Below are 17,058 nucleotides of genomic sequence, written 5' to 3' on the forward strand. Positions count from 1 at the left end.
GTGTGTAATGGAGAAGTAGAATGTTTTAGGATACTATAGTATTCAGTTTTATGTGTTGTACCCTTCCAGCCACCCTTTCTGACTTGCAAGAAGGAACAAGCTGGTGCTGCTGGTAGATGCACATTAAATAAGTTTTAAAAACAACAACTAATGGTCCTGCAGAACCTGCATACATTGTTTACGTTTTTTTCAGTTATAGCTGTCCCTATGAGACCATTAAATAAGTTGTCAATGTCTTCTCCAGTGTTGAGGCAGGAAAAGATCAGCACAGTATTTGTGACACAGTAAAATAAAGTTTACTTTTAAAATAATGTTTTATTTTCCTTTACTATGTAGTAATGTCTCTGATGATTACCACAGCTTCTTAGAATGTACTGTACCAGTCTTTGTTGCAAAGAAGCGGTTTGTGTGAGTGAGGAATGCATGCATAGAAAGGGATAAATGTGAAGGCTATCACAGTCTCCAGATGGCCAAGCGGGCAACAGAGAGTTGGAGGCACCACAAGACTATCAAATGGGCTCATTATACCCAGTGCTGGATGACAGGCAGATGACAATGAAAACAATCTCAAGATAAACATTTGCTAAGGGGTAACTGATTGCAATATGATGGTCCAAAATCAGCACTTCTCTTGATTGGTGAAGATTTACTACAAAGGATAGGGGGTTTTGCTATGGAACTTTGGGTTCCATCCTGCACAGCCTCAGATCACAACTGACAGAACCCAGCTCCTCCACTCAGGTACAATCTAACTGGCTATTTTTTTTTCTGTCCAGGGCTTCCATGTTCAATTCAAGATGTTATCTGCACAACTACCTTTTTTCTCTTGGTTCCTTTCATTCAATGCATATCCCCTTTGCTGCTTTAAAACTGTCAAACTATATTTGAGTGGGGTTTTTTTTTGTGTTCTTGCCTCTGTATTTTGCTTCATATAACAAACACCAGGATGGGACTCAAACTCACAATCCCTGAGTTTGCACCTGAGACCCCTTTTTATCTTGTACCAGCCTGCGCCTTCTTCACCCTCCATGTCTTCCTCTAAACCCAGAAGCCTTCATGATCACTAATGAGTAAGGTCGCATATGTAATGTAAGTGTAAATCAAAATAAATCTTGGAGTCTATATGATGCAACTCAATCTACCTACCATATGATCTCACTGCTGTCATCCAACTAAAACCATGTAATAAGAAAAAAAATACATAAAACAAAATATTTCCACTCAATTTATCTGCCCCATGTTTTTCTTTAAGTCACAGCTGCATGTTTTACATACGGAAAACATGTTTTTATTCCTGCTAGCAGCCTAGCAGACCAAATACGGTTACAGATGAGCCAAGCTGATTTTATTTTGCCGCTTCATGTACCACCAATAAAACTGTCAGCTAGATTCTGATTCCAGAATCTTTATACATTTTTGATGGTGATGGAAAGGGTAGAAGAAACCCAGCTTGGTTTTTCATATCCCAGGGTGAATTTACAGTGCTAGTAGTTAGAGTAATTTCTCTCTTTTTCTCTCTCTCACTCTCTCTCACACACACATACGTAAATTGGAAATATTTGATAAGGGAGTGTTTTAGAGAAAATAAATCCATCCCTGCCATTCCTAGAGCACATTTCTGACTAGTCATACTTAGATGGCATAGAAAAATATTAGAGTGCTTTAAACATATAGAGGATTCTGTATTCCTATAAACATTATTTTGTACTATTGTAGGGGAGTACATAAGGGCAACAGACAAGCCCTGTAGTTGTCTTTGGCCCTTATAATATGGGAAGTCACATGGTATGAAATCTTCACATGTCTGATTCTCTTTATAATTCATTATACAATCATAATTTTATCCCAAATTGTCCTCAAGTGTGCGCGTAGTATTATGAATTATAAAAAGAATCAGACATGAGAAGAAGGCATGCTATGTGACTTCCCACACTGTAAGGGCCAAAGACAACTTCAGGACTTGTCCATTGCACTCCTGTGTAACCATAACTTACACCAAACTGAATCAAACTAAATTTGGTAGTGAACAAAGGCCCTGAGCTTGTAAACACATATGTGAACTCAAGGCTGTTAATGACACTTTGTGACCAGACATCTGTGAATCCATAGCGGCACCAGGATCTGCCAGTTTTCAAGGGACCTTATAGTAAAGATTAAGGCAAGAAGGGATCACGTGATTATCTAGCCTGACCTGTGCACCAACATCACCCAGGACCCACACGCTAAACCCTTCAAGGAATGAGATCCAAAGGAGAGTAGGGTGCCATAGGCAGACAATAGAAGGGACTGAGGAACATCAGTGCTCAAAGTCCCTGCAATGGCAGGAAAATGGTTAAATGAGATATACTCAGACAATCCTGAAAAGTGACACACATCTATATGCTGCAGGGGAAGACAACTCCCCCACCCCCATTATTCCCCCCTCCACAATGACAGGAAGGAATTTTCCCAACTTCACATTTCTGGATCAGTGACACCCTGAACATATGAGCAAGGACCAGATAATCCAGCTCTTGACAGAGAGAATGCTTGATGCCATGGGTGGCGGGTGAAGGCCCCGCTTGGGAAGGCAAGCCGAAGCCCCGCCCCTTGTGCCAGAAGCCCCATCCCCTTCCCCAAGACCATTCCCCTTCCAGCCAAAATGCTGAGGGCCAGGGCTGTGGTGTGGCCCCAGCCCTTCCCAGGTAGCTGGGCAGTGCAGGCTGTTTTGGGACAGCAGTGCCTTTCCTAGCCACTCACTACCTTGACCCCATTCACCTAGGCTGTGTCTAGACTACATGGCTCCATCGATGGAGCCATGTAGATTAGGGTTGTAGGCAAAGGCAAATGAAGCCGCGATTTAAATGATCGCGGCTTCATTTAAATTTACATGGCTGCCGCGCTGAGCCGACAAACAGCTGATCAGTTGTTTGTCCGCTCAGCGTGCTAGTCTGGACGCTCTCCTGCCAACATCAAAGCCCTTTGTCGGCAGCCCCAGTAAACCTCATCCCATGAGGAATAACGGGGATGCCGACAAAGGGCTTTGATGTCGGTGCGGGAGCGTCCAGACTAACGCGCTGAGCGGACAAACAGCTGATGAGCTGTTTGTCGGCTCAGCGCGGCAGCCATGTAAATTTTAATGAAGCTGCAATCATTTAAATCGTGGCTTCATTTGCCTTTGCCAAAAAAACAAATCTACATGGCTCCGTCGACAGAGCCATGTAGTCCAGACATACCCCTAGTGTCCCAGCTCAAGAAATGATCACCCCTAATGCTTCAGAGGAAGGAGAAAAAAAATGTGCAATGCATTGGAGCCAGGGTGGGACTAATCTCTTCCTGACCTTTTTTAGCAACCAGCTGCAACCCTGAGACATAAACATCAGGAACATAAGAGAAACCAGAAGTGACCTCTATGGATCTTGAGCCTTGCCTCTATGTTCATAAGCAACCCTAACTATTATAATGCACTCAAATTTGTCCTGCTCACTGTTTAAAATAAGTAAGTTGCTTCCCTCCCTCCCAAACTTCTCTTGGGAATCTGTTCTAGAACTTCACCTCTTTGATTGTTAGTAACCTTCTTCTAATTTCCAGCCTGAAGTTGTTCATGGACAGCTGGTATCCATTAATTCTTGTATCAATGCTGTTCTTCAGCCAGTAGTAAATGTAACTTACATTTCTTACTGGTATGGTCACATCACAACTCTTCTTCCCACCTCCACTCCTACATGCTTAACTTCATGAATCCGTTTGCATGACTTTGATACAGAGACCTTGTCGACCCTGCCACTTACAGCTCTGAAACCTTCCTCTGTCAGGGGTATGAAAAAACACACACAAAGTTTTCAGTGCTGTAAAGCAGTAGTATAGACAGTGCTGTGGCACGGAGACCTGCATTCTTAGTGCTGGTTGCTGTTCCCCTCATGGAGGTGATTTTATTATGGTGTTAGGAGAGAGCTCTCTCAGGCCTGCAGCCATGACTTCACAACTAGTATTAAAGTGCTGCCAACATCACTTTAATGTTGTTTATGTATATATACTCCTGAAGTGACTTTGGCCACTTTCTTACCAGCCTTTACCAGCTTACTTTCACTTCTGCCTATAGCATAAATACACCTACCTTCCCATGTATTTATCTCCCCTAATGAATCATATTCCCTCTCACCCTTCCTCGTATTTGTCTCACCTAATCAATCATATCCCCTGTCAGCCTTCTTTCAAAGAGGCTAAAAAAGCCAAATTCTACAAGGCTCCTTCCAGAAAATAGGCCCTCCATTGCCAGGATTAACCTCATAGCTCTTCTCTGCACCTGTTCCAGTTTAAAATAGTTTTCCACGAATATAATGACCAGAAGCCTGCACAGTGGTCCTACTGAAGCCTTTGCAGTGCCTTTCACAATGGAATTAATACTTCTCCGTCTCTATTGGAAATTCCTCACCTGATAAATCCTAGGACTGAATTCCTTTTTTCCCCCTGACAGCCACATCACATTGGTGACTCAAACATCCTATGATCAACCCACAGACCAAGGTGTCTCTCCTCTGTTGCTTCCAACTGATGAGCCCTGAGATGTAGCAGAAATTCTTAGACCAAGTTCACCACCATTCATTTTGCTATTGCATTTCATCCTATTTCTGTCACTTCAGTCATTAAGGTCATCCAGATCTTCCTGTATAATAGTCTAATCCTTCTCTGTATTGACAATGCCTCCAAACTTTATATCAATAGCAGATTTCCCTAGTATGCTCCTATTTTTGCATCAAGGTTATTAATACAAAAAATCGGTAATATTGATCCGAAGACCAACCCTTAAGGAACTCTACTAGTAACTTCTTCTAAGTCTGGTAACATACATTTCAGCACAACCTGTTGCTTTCTCTCCTTTAGCTAATTCTTTACCCATCAACAAGCCTTGTATTGGTCTCCATCTTCCCTAGTCTGCTATGTATTCGAGTTCGTGCATTTGTCTGTCTGATCATCTGTCTGTCTATGAGTACATTTGTTCAAGAACTCCTAAACAGTAAGAGCTAGGAACACCAACTTTGGCATGCAGTTTCCTTTTATCTGAAAGCAAGGTCAGGGTTTGATCGTGCCAGGACAATGGGATGTGCCTGGCATGCAATTGTTTCTCATCAAATAGAAAGGGAGGGGACAGCTATACCACCAGAATGATCACGGGGGGGGGGGGGGACAGCAAGTGCCCTAGCCCCAGGGGGCAGCCGGGCTGCACAACCCTTATTACACCTGACCTGGTCCCTTAGGATCAGTCAGTGGGTGGGCTGTGTGGCCTATGCTGGCCCCAACCCCTGTCCTGAGCCTCCCCCAACTCCCAACCCCCAGCACTGACTCCAGCACTCCTCATCCCCTGCCCTGAGCCCTTCCTCACCTTGCACTCCTAACTCCTGCACCCCCACACTCCTAACCTCCTGCCCTGAGCGCCCCCCCCCCCACATTGCCAAGCCCGTTCCCTGACTCCTGCATGCCCCACATCCCAAGCACCTGCTCTGACGGACCTGAGCAATGCTGGGTAAGTGTTCTAGTGTAACGCATAATTTCTCATGTAGTGCAATGTCAAATGCTTTATGTTTTAGACTTACTATACTTCCCTCATCTAAAAAAAATCAATTTTTCTAAGTAGGAAATCAGGTTAGTCTGTCAAGAACTACCTTTAGTAAACCAGTGTTGCATTACCTCCTCTTTACCATTTACCACAATGAAATCAACTATTCTGATTAGCTTCAATTCTACCAATAACATTATTAGAACTGGCCAAACAATCAAAAATAAATGTAGCCTATACTTTCATAATATTTTCTCTTTTGATTTGATTTGATTTTGAGAACCATGGTATGAAATTCGTATTGCATGGCTTGGCAGAAGCAATTCTCGATGCAGAACAGATAAACTACAAAACTCAGCAATTCAATATCCCATCCTCTAGGTGCTGAGCTTCTTCTCTAGGATTTCTCTGCCTTGCTCTGGCTTAGGTAAGATGTGTAGTACTTGTCAACAGGACAGCAACCCAAACTGCTAAGCTATTTCATTGTTTAAATGAACCTTTAGGATATATTGTGACATAAACAATAAAAAATTACACTAAACCCAAAGTTTTCCCAACAGATATTTCTAATGATAGCACACAGGTGAGAAAATACTGGCATGAAGATACCTCCATGTTCTGGGAGAAAGGGTCCTTAGGATCACACAGTGATGAAGATATTCTGTGGTTGCCACGGAAACACCGTTGACTGCTGTTCTGTGGGACTGGAAATGTCTGACGAATAATTGTTAACCTTCCAATTGACCTTCTCACTAGCTCCTGCACATCCACATCATTTATTTCCTGCAAGATAAGGCATAGAATATGTAGAAAAGTTAAAATATAGGACTGTCACCAACAGATTATAGATGAAAATCAAACTGAAAGTGCTGGAAGATGTGGCATCACTGTACTGCATTTATTCAGTGCTGTCATGTCCTCAAAGAAAAACACATGAGTATTCATTAAATTGACTGGCTTAATATATCTATAGTTTATCATGTGTTTAGATATGCTACACTGAAGCCTGAAGAGAGACTGGAGGGTGTAAGTTAGCTCAGATTCCCCCCCTCCCCCACATACACACACTTTTCCCTTTCATCTTTTATTGTGTAGTGTTTCAGAGCAGATGTTTAAGTAGTAGGAAGACATTGAATGAAGTATTGTTAAGTGAGGCATTACACAAGGAGCACTGAGGATGCAGACAGTTATTGAGGTTCTGGTGTTCATTTCCTGGATAATTAATATCAAGAAACTATACAGTACATAATTTAGTAGTTAACTAACAATTTATCCAAATGGGCATGGGGGAGGGGGAGGCAAGAGAGAGAGAAAGAAAAGCAATAGAGTATTCAAGATTGTGTATGTGTTCTTGTGTATAGCAACATCTCATTTAAAACTAGCTTTTTATCTGTAAAGTTGCTCTTATGAGTTAAATCTGAGCACCCACAGCTCAGGACAGACATGTTAAAAAAATTAAATAAATCACAAAGTTAAAATTTATTGGATATTTTGGTTTGGAGAAGTCTGTGGTATGTAAGTATGTGTGCAAGGAAAGAGCTTAGGCTATGCAGTTTTACACAAGACATGGATATGACCCTGAATTTGGTATGGGTAACTGATTAATAAACAATAAGAATTAACACAAACCTTTATTCAAAACTTGGACCTGAATCTTTTCTGAGGCCTAAAAAAAGTTTAGTTCAACGCAACAAATTTTTAGGGCCACCTTGTGTCTTTTCGTTCATTTTTTCTGCACACAAGCCATTACCGAAATACTGTATAGTATAAAACAATGTATCTTGTGCAATCTCTCTCAAACCTAGAGTCTGTCCCTCAGAGAGTGAATAATTTGCTTATTTCCTCTAACGAATTGACCCTGTTTATCAAAATGTACTTGATGTCCAAAACAAAAGAGTTTAATGCTCCATGATGACATTAGCAAAAATTGTATGAAGATTGTAATAGTGCTTTCCGTGACTTTCAGATTGAAAAAGTTTAGATAATCTTCCGCTGACCAGAAAAACTTTTGAATACTATTTTTTAAAAAAAAGAGCATTTTGAGGCTACCCCAACAAACAATATGCATCTCAGCATGGTTATTCTGCATTCCATTGGAGGTATAGTTTCATAAAGGTATATTTTCGTAAAGGTTTAAAGCTTAGCTTCCCTTTTTTGCAGCAGTAAACTGCAAATGCACCTGTATGTCTGTAAATGAATTAGATGAGCAAATCAGTGCACTTGCGCTTCTAACTTCATGATTTGTGTACGCAACCACATATTTTGGAAGCACAAACACTCAAATATTAGATCACAATGCAATTTTCTTTTGGGAAACAGCAAACCACACACTTTTAAATATGCTAGTTTTTAACTGTAAACACCAATCCTGAAATATTTTTCTGGCTACAATGAACATGCTTAAAACTAACAGTTTAGATATAGCTCTATTTTGTTTATTTTCTTTAAAACTATGTAAAAGAATATCCTAAGAGTTGTGAATTTTATCATCAATTCTCTTGACTACACAAAACCTATTTATTCTTCTTCATAGTATGTCATAGCTTTTGGACTCATCTGTTATTTATGCTCTTTATGAAATATAGATTTTTCTGCAAACAAAATAACACATGGCATCAGCTCTGTCCAGTGTAATATCCTGCATTTCTGGTCGATTAATCCTTAATGTACCATAGATAATGGTTTCTCTCAGCTTAATATGCCATCTTTTCATTTAGTCTGTATTATTTCACTAGCTACAAGAGAAAAGCTGTTTCTTTGGCAAAAATGCAGGCCCTTTTTAAAGTACACCTGAAATATAATCATAGAGGACAGTTAAAAAGAATATTATTTTAATTCAGAACCACACCTTTTATCAGCCACTGTGTTTATGGGGGAAGTTCACTATGGATCAACATTTTTTTTCTCCACATCTTGCCAATACTGGTACAGAAAAGATGTCACTTTTTTAATACAGTGAAAAATCATACCAACATGTCCATGCTGCGCCATGAACTAATATTTCATAGCTGTACAAATATTTATCATTTTTTCTCCCAAAAGCACAGCATATTTTTTCTGTATTCAGCAGTTTTGTGCATTTTAATTAGAATTCTCTGGATTGTGCCTCTAGGTCATTGGACATTTTTAGGCATATTGTGTATTTTAGAAATATTTTCTGGAGACAAAAAGCAGTCCAAACAAACATCAAAGAGACATGAGCAATGTGGGAATTGTCAAAGTGATGAAAACAATAGAACAAAAATACACTGAACAGATTCATGACAAACGCAGCTTAGATTCTGTCGACTGTACTGATATGATAATAAAATTGCCTTTTTTGTTTAACATCTCAATTGCAAAGCTGTTCCACATAAACATAAATCCATCTTAAATCAGAACTATTTGATTAAAATATATTTTGCCTCTTTCAAACAATTCTTCCACTATTTTCTCTTGGAATTGATTGATGGCAAGAACCTTTTCTACTGTACAAAACCAGACTATCAGATCATCCTTCATTCATTCTGATATTTAGATCTGAGCTGAAGAGATGGTCTTATAATGACAAGAAAACTAGATCAAAGGACTAATTCATAGATTGAAACTATTTGCATTTCAAGTTCAGGGAAGGATACAAGGGTTTAATAAACAGGTAAATATACATAAGCCTCACTGGACTTACTGAAAGTGTACTGGGGGAAATTGAGGCACCGAGATTTAACTACAGCACTGCACTAGGCCACAGGGGACACTCCAGGGAGATGGCCCCCATTACAAGGAGCTTCATTAAAATCATTAATTTTAAAACAATTGCAATGGCTCATGCTTGCCACCTATGCAGACTCATATAGCCCTATCCCCAGAGGTATGAGTCAAGATGCCTCTCTGTTGCTTGTCATTTGGAATGGATTCTCCCCTCTTTTTAAATGTTTCTGGGTTCTTGCGATGACTAGTGTCTCCACCCAAGGTGACTCCTCACTGTGCCCCAGAACACAAGGGTAGCTTCTTTTGGGAAAATAAATAACGCTATCACTTCTGTCCAAGCATATGAAACCCAGTTCACGGAAAACAACAAAGTCCATCAAGACAAGCCACGGCAAAGGAATGACACTTCCCAGCAAACAATATAACAATGTAGGATTTATGGAGTCAGGGTCTCTTGCCTACAGTAAAAGAGTCTCTTGCCTTGGGCCAATGAACCTGCAAACGTCAAAACCACGATGATCCTTCCTTTTGAACAGCTTATCATTCTTTTTATCTGGTGTTCCTCCTATTACCTGGGAAGTCCTTCCATCAGGACCAAGTTTTGGTGGTTGGCATCCATAGCACCTTTCTTTGGAAGCCTCCCCAGCTAGGATCACTCTTCCTTAACCTCCTTTCCTGATAATTTCTCTCATCAACTCCTCCTAAAAAAGCCCTCCCCTTAGCACTTTCTCTTTCTGCGTACTGTTCTTCCCCCAGTTGTCTTTTTTTCCCACTGGGAGCAACTACCAAGTCAACTGCCCCGATGAGTACTTTTCCCTGCATTTCTTCCTTGTGAGCTCATCTGCAAAAGCCTATGTAACCATTTGTAAAGCCCATGTGCTTCTTAAGTAATGACCTGAATAGCTGGGCAGTACTTAATCAATTATCTGCAGATGGATGCTGGTTGTCTCATTCTCTTTAGCACAGCCTGTTATAGGTAGCTGAGGGCCTGACCACTTGCAGAAGGCCAGCTACCCTGTAACACCCCACAAGTAATTATTTTGCATTAATCTACTGCAGATGTTCAAAGTGTGCCATTACATTAATTAGTGAAATCCAGTTAATTACCTTCTGGGATCTACCAGAACTTCAAAAGTTGAATGCTAATTTCACAGTATGACCTACCCTAGCCTTTTCTTCATAAAATAATAACAATGAATAAATAAAACCCAACAACTAGAACCCACTCATTTTGGGACTGATATATAAAAAGAAATTCTGTGCATGGATGCATGCACACAAGAAACTTCATTTAAATCTGTTTGAGCTGTGTGCATGCACCGAAGGGAACCTTTTACTTGTTTGAAAAATGTGTATCTTTAATGATTCAAACTTTTTCAGAGGTGTTTCACCTATAATAACTGTGAACAGTGCAAAGAGCTTTGGGCTGTCATCTGAAGGAAGATCAGTAGGAGATATGAGTTTAACTAATCACTAAGGAAGAAATCTCAGAAGAGCAGCCCTATTAATCTGTAACTTTAAAAACAACAAGTAGTCCTGTTGTACCTTAGAGTCTAACAAAAATATATAGGATCATGAACATTTATGGGTAAGACACACTTCATCACATGAGTTCGAGTAGGTCTTACCCACAAAAGCTCATGATCTACCATGAATTAGCGTTTATAACCCACACTCACTGGCTGGCCTGCGGGAGGGGAGCCACACTCGCCCCCAGACCCTGCACAGCCATAGCCAGGCACAACCACCCTCCTCCGGGAGGGGGAACGGAGAGCACAGCGCAGGCTTGTGAGTAAAAATAAACGTGTATACCCCGCGGACATGTATACCCTGTGAGGGGTGGGGTGGGGTTTGTAAAAAGGTGTATAACCAGCGGGTTATATACGCTAATTTACGGTATATATTTATGTTCGTTTTTAAGGTGCCACAGGACTAAAGTAAGACACCTATTTAAAAATAAAACACACACACAAATAAATAAATGAACAAGCCATTTATTTCATATTACAACAGGCATACCATTTCTCTTGATTCCCACTATCAGCTAAAAATAAAATATATAATGAATGCACAAATATGACATAAGAGACAAGAGGATTTAGCCAGATTTTCTTGAGCTGGAAAAGGAAAACAGAAACAGAGAGAAAACCTGTCTCACATCTATTACTTGACCTCTGATTTAGAATGAGAGAATGATAAAACTGGAAGGAATCTCAGGAGGTTTTGTCTAGTCCCCTGCATTTACGGCAGGACCAAGCATCATCTAGATCGGGGTGGGCAATATGTTTTGGCAGGGGGCCACTCAAAGGTTTTGGAAAGTGGTCAAGGGCCACACTTTTCTGTGGAGGAGGTATGGAGTCTAGGATGGAGTTTGGGTGCAGAAGGATGCACGGGGTAAGGGACTGGGTTGCAGGAGATGGTGAGAGGTCTGAGAGGAAGTTTGGGTGAAGGAGGGGGTTGTGACTTTAGTCAGGTGATTGGGTGTAGGGTCAGGGATGGGTTATGGGGGCTGGAGAAGATTCTGGGCTGGGAGAGGGGTTTTGGATGGGGTACAAGGTCTGGGAGGGAGTTGTGACCTGGGTCAGCGGGGTACAGAGGGTTTGGATGGTGACTTGGGGGAGGGAGTTGGGGTGTGGGAGGGGAAGGGCTGCGGCACCCACCTAAGCATCACCTGGCCAGCAGCCCTGAAACACCTGCAGGGTAGGTTGGGCTCGCAGCCCCAGATCACTTGAAAATGCAGGCTGTTACCTCCATGTGGCGCTCAGCTCTGGGAGGGGAAGAGGCATGTGTTGCCCCCATCCCCCAGGCCAATCTCTCAGCTCCTATTGGCTGGCTGTTTCCACAAAGCCTTCCACTCCCTCCAGGGCAGAGAGGCACACGGAGCAGCCCTGCATTTAAAACAGTGGTAGCTGTGTGCTTGAGTCTCCCGGCAGATTGGTCCATGGGCTGGATCCAGTGGCTTGGTGGGCATTCGAGATGTGTCTTGCCCCACCCCGATGTAGATCACCCCTGCCAGATGTTTGTCAACCTGCTCTTAAAAATCTCCAATTGCAGAGATTCCACAACCATCTACGCAATTTATTCCAGTGTTTAAACATCCTGACAATTAGGAAGTTTTTTCTAATATCTAACCTACCACTTCCATGCAAGAAGCCCATTGCTTCTTGTCCTGTCCTCAGAGTTTAAGGACAAGATTTTTTTTCTCTCCTGCTTGTAACAACCTTTTAGATACTTGAAAGCTCCTCTCAGTCTTCTCTTTTCCAAACTAAACAAACCTAAATCTTTCAATAATCTCTCATAGGTCATGTTTTCTGGACCTTTAATCATTTTTGTTGCTCTTCTTTGGACCCTTTCCAATTTATTCACATCTTTCCTGAAATGTGGTGCCCAGTTCTGGACACAGTACTCCAGTTTAGGTCTAATCAGCAGAGTAGAGCAGAAAAATTACCTCTCGTGTCTTGCTTATAACACTACTGTTCATACATTTCAGAATGATGTTTCCTTTTTTCCCCCAATAATGTCACACTGTTGATCCCTGTTTAACCTGTGGTCCACTATGATCCCAAATCCTTTCCCACAATATTCCTTTGTAAACAGTTGTTTCTCATTTTCTATATGGGAAACTAGTTGTCCTTATTGAATTTTATCCTATTTACCTCAGACCATTTCTCCAATTTGTCTAGATAATTTTGAATTATAATCCTATCCTCCAAAGAACTTGCCACACATCCTAGTATGGTATCATCCACAAACTTAAAAGGAGTACTCTCTATGGCATTATCTAGAACACTGATGAAGATATCAAACAGAACTGATCCCTGCAGAACCTCACTTGTTATACCCAGCATGACTGTGAACCATTGATAATTACTTTTAAGGAATGGCTATACAACTGGTTACACACGCACTTTAAAGTACCATCTTTTTGTTGTATTTCCTTCTGTATCTTGCAACATTTAAATAAAGAACTACACCATCTGCTGTAGGGCCTGATTTATCTTTATCTTTGGAAAGATTTATTTGGCTTTATCAGAAATAGAAGTTTGGTACTATTATCTAGTGCAAACATGATTGGTTATGACATACGAAATTATGTCATAATGGAACCTTCAATACAATACAATATATATCAGTGTTTCTTAAACTTTTCAAGACCGAGGAACACCAAACAATTTTTTTATGAGGAATACCAAGGATTTTTTTAACACCTTCCCCCCCCACACACCAAAAAAAAAAGGTTGCCTGCCCCTTTAAGGGCAGACATTTTGAATTCTGTGGTTCTCCACGGCATACCTCCGACTGCCTTGTGGCACACCAGTGTGACCCGGAACACAGTTTAAGAAACACTGATATATATGGTAATGTATTAATGGTAACTACTATGGAAATTTGAAATACACACATACATATCAAATTTCCACAATAATTCCAATTAGATGCACATTGTCAAGGCTAATTTATTACCTTAAACATCAACTAATGGAACAATAAAATTAAGTAAATGTTACGAAGCATTACTTCCTTTTAAAACAAATAATTGAAGCAATATATGCAATCCCTCTTAACTAGGCAGATTCATGTTCATGAATGGCATTTCTGTTCAGATTGTTTTGTTTTCAATACAAAATGAAAATGGAATACATTCCGAATTTTTATTTGGCAGCTATTTGTAAGCAGTTATTTTAACTGTTTGCCAAACAATGCATCTCTCATTTGCATAATTCCTCCTAAATGCTGAAGACTAGAGGACTGGAAATTTAAAACAGTGTATTTCTAGATCAGACACACTGCAGTAGCACAGCTAGATTGTGGACACTTACTATAGTGACATAAGGGGTTCTTCCATAGCTGTAATAAATCCACCTCTCAGGGGTGGTAGCTAGGTCAATGGAATAATTCTTCTGTCTGCATAGCAGTGTTTATACTGGGGCTTTGAACCTTGGATGTCCTAAATGATGTAGTTAGGCTGACTTACGTTCTAGGTCTAGGGTAGGCCACAGTCACTAGTTTGATGGCTCTGACTAAGTTCCTAGTCTAGTCCATATTGTACATCCAAAGGACATAATAATTGGCAACTAGATCTGCATTTGGGAGGGGAAGAGAGGTGGTTTGTTTGCTTATAACACTAGACTTGTTTCTCTAATATTCTAGGACAAACATTGCAAACTAAACAATAAAGGGTATATTACTCCACTTTCAAATCTCTAATACCCATCAAAGTCGATTAAAGGTAAATATTCTTCTGTAGTGCACTGGTAAAATGACATACAAGACAGAATACTGTTCTCAAACATTCACCACCTGGAATATATTCATATTTTAGTTATGGTCTGAATAAGGCAGCATCAAAAGAAATATCTTAAATGAAAGGACATTTTATAAATGATAGGTCAAAGTCAAAGTGTGAACAGACCTTACTTGTTTCTGATCTGATTTGAACGTCCTCAAATAGTGCAAATATTTAGAATGTTAGAGCAGAGAAAGCTACATTTGACCCTCTCATTGCCTGGATATGGCTCATAGGACAGAATCTGTTTCACAGAGCAACTCAATTTGGCTGTGTCTAGACTGGTCAGTTTTTCCGGAAAATCAGCCGCTTTTCTGGAAAAACTTGCTAGCTGTCTGCACTGGCCGCTTGAATTTCCACAAAAGCACTGACTTCCTACTGTAAGAAATCAGTGCTTTTTGCGGAAATACTATGCTGCTCCCATTCGGGCAAAAGTCCTTTTGCGCAAAACTTTTGTGCAAAAGGGCCAGTGTAGACAGCTCAGCTTTGTTTTCCACAAAAAAGCCCCGATCGCCATTTTCGCGATCGGGGCTTTTTTGCGGAAAAGCGCATCTAGATTGGCACGGACACTTTTCCGCAAAAAGTGCTTTTGCGGAAAAGCGTCCGTGCCAATCTAGACGCTCTTTTCCGAAAATGCTTTTAACGGAAAACTTTTCTGTTAAAAGCATTTCTGGAAAATCATGCCAGTCTAGACGTAGCCTTTGTGAATATTTAGGTTCTACAGCATTTCGAAATCACTTGTATTATGAGCTGAGCTTTCTCAGTTTACTATGCTAACGTTTTTCATTTAAAGATCAAATTCATTTAAAATTGACTAAAATGATAATAAAATACAATATGTATCTAAGTAATTTACCAGTATTTTGGCTAATTCTATGAATTATGGGCCTAATCCAACTCCCGGTGAAGTGAATAGGAAGACTCCCATTGACTTCACAAAGAGTTGGATTGAGTTCTAAGAAAATGATCATTTAATCATAACTGTTAACTTCACATAGTGGAATTGATTTACAGGTCGAACATCTGTAATCTGGGACTCCTTGGTTCGGCAACATCCATCATGTGGCAGGACCATGGGTGTTCCAGGACCAGAGAAAGCAGGTGGCTGTGCCCCGTGTTGCTCGGCTTCCCAGCACACTGCAACTGGACAGTCAGGCACAACCCAGTGGACTGCCTGGAGGGGCCAGGAGCTCAGTGCGCTGCAGCTGGGCTACCCCACGGGGCCAGGAGCTCAGTGCTCCACAGTGGGGCTCCCCTATGGAGCCAAGAGCTCAGGGCTCTGTAGTGGGACAGCCCAGCAGCACCAGGAGACCAGTATGCAAGGAGCTGGGCTGTACGGCATAACAGGGAAGTGAGGCTGCTGGCAAGAGATAGTGGGTAGGAGGCTGCTGGTGGCAGTGGAGCCAGATGAGACATCCTCTGGTGCAGCAAAATCCCTCATTTGGGATCGTTAGGTCCCGAGGATGCTGGATCAGGGAGGTCCAACCTGTACTGAACTGGTCTAATCACCAGGAAGATTACTGAATTCTAATCTAGCCTAACTGAAATTGGTTGATTCTGCCTACAGGTTCACATTTTGACCTTTCTGAGGTTTAGCCAGAAAAGAGCCGGACTGTAACCAGATGCTGCTTCTCAGGTGAACTTTTCCATTAATATAAACTGGAAGTAACAAACCAACTCTGATTCTGTTGTTGTATTATTAGAATGAAAACCTAAAGAATTAACATGAAAATAAGTGTATGGTCAAACAAGATCAGATCAGGAATCACATGTCATTTTTCTAAACAATGCTTTATAAAGAAGATACATATACATATATTAAAAAAGATACTGTACAGTTTAAATTTGAGAATAATTACCTTCCGAATTAAGCCTTTTGTGGACATTATAATATACTCCCTCTATAACAGAGAAATATTAGAACGCTGTATAACCCTCTCCCCACATAAAAATAACTCCACTGTGCAGTGTCTTCTATGTATAGCTACTCTGCTTTTGGACCTATATTATGCTGGCTAGAAAGCATTTTTGGTAGAATTTATTTCATAATTAAAAATAGATCTTTTAATCAATCATCTTTGACAAAACCCCCAAAGATCAAATTTGAAAACAGATACGTTTGTAGTTGAAAAAGGTTTCTTCTGGTCACTATTTATACGTATCTAGATTCCATTGACTTCAGTGGGTTTTGGTTCCAGGCCATAGTGAACTACTTAATTCTGCTTTTTAAAGGACCAAAGGGAGGAAGACAGGTTTGAGAAACATTTAAACAGAATTGGATAACAAGCACTTCACTGGGAAGGATTCACAATAGTCACAAAGAAGAGTTGTTTTTGCTTTGATTTTTTTATTTATTTTATGAAAGAGCTCCCAAAGCAGGCTGCTGAAGCCAAAAGGAAAGGATAAATGTACTCAGTAGGGAAGTATTTTTTCATTTGTTTTATTCATACAAGGCTTTTTTTATTTCAACAAAACAAAATAGCCCCCAAACCTGTCATTCTGTTTTTATTAAGCAATGTTCTCACCCCCATGCTTCGACTTTGCTGGA

The 17,058-nt window shown here is 40.6% G+C and overlaps 1 protein-coding gene across 1 annotated transcript in view; it reads right to left on the reverse strand.

Annotated features, from left to right (window-relative positions):
- Positions 1–17,058, reverse strand: part of GRID2 (glutamate ionotropic receptor delta type subunit 2) — a 1,117,109-nt gene that overhangs the window by 400,136 nt on the left and 699,915 nt on the right. The window contains exon 6 of the mRNA XM_006111957.4: positions 6,146–6,319. Coding sequence (XP_006112019.1) covers positions 6,146–6,319 — 174 coding nt within the window. The remainder of the gene's footprint in view (positions 1–6,145; positions 6,320–17,058) is intronic.

Source organism: Pelodiscus sinensis, chromosome 4 (assembly GCF_052426305.1).
Source record: "Pelodiscus sinensis isolate ZL-2025 chromosome 4, ASM5242630v1, whole genome shotgun sequence".
NCBI lineage: Eukaryota > Metazoa > Chordata > Testudines > Trionychidae > Pelodiscus > Pelodiscus sinensis.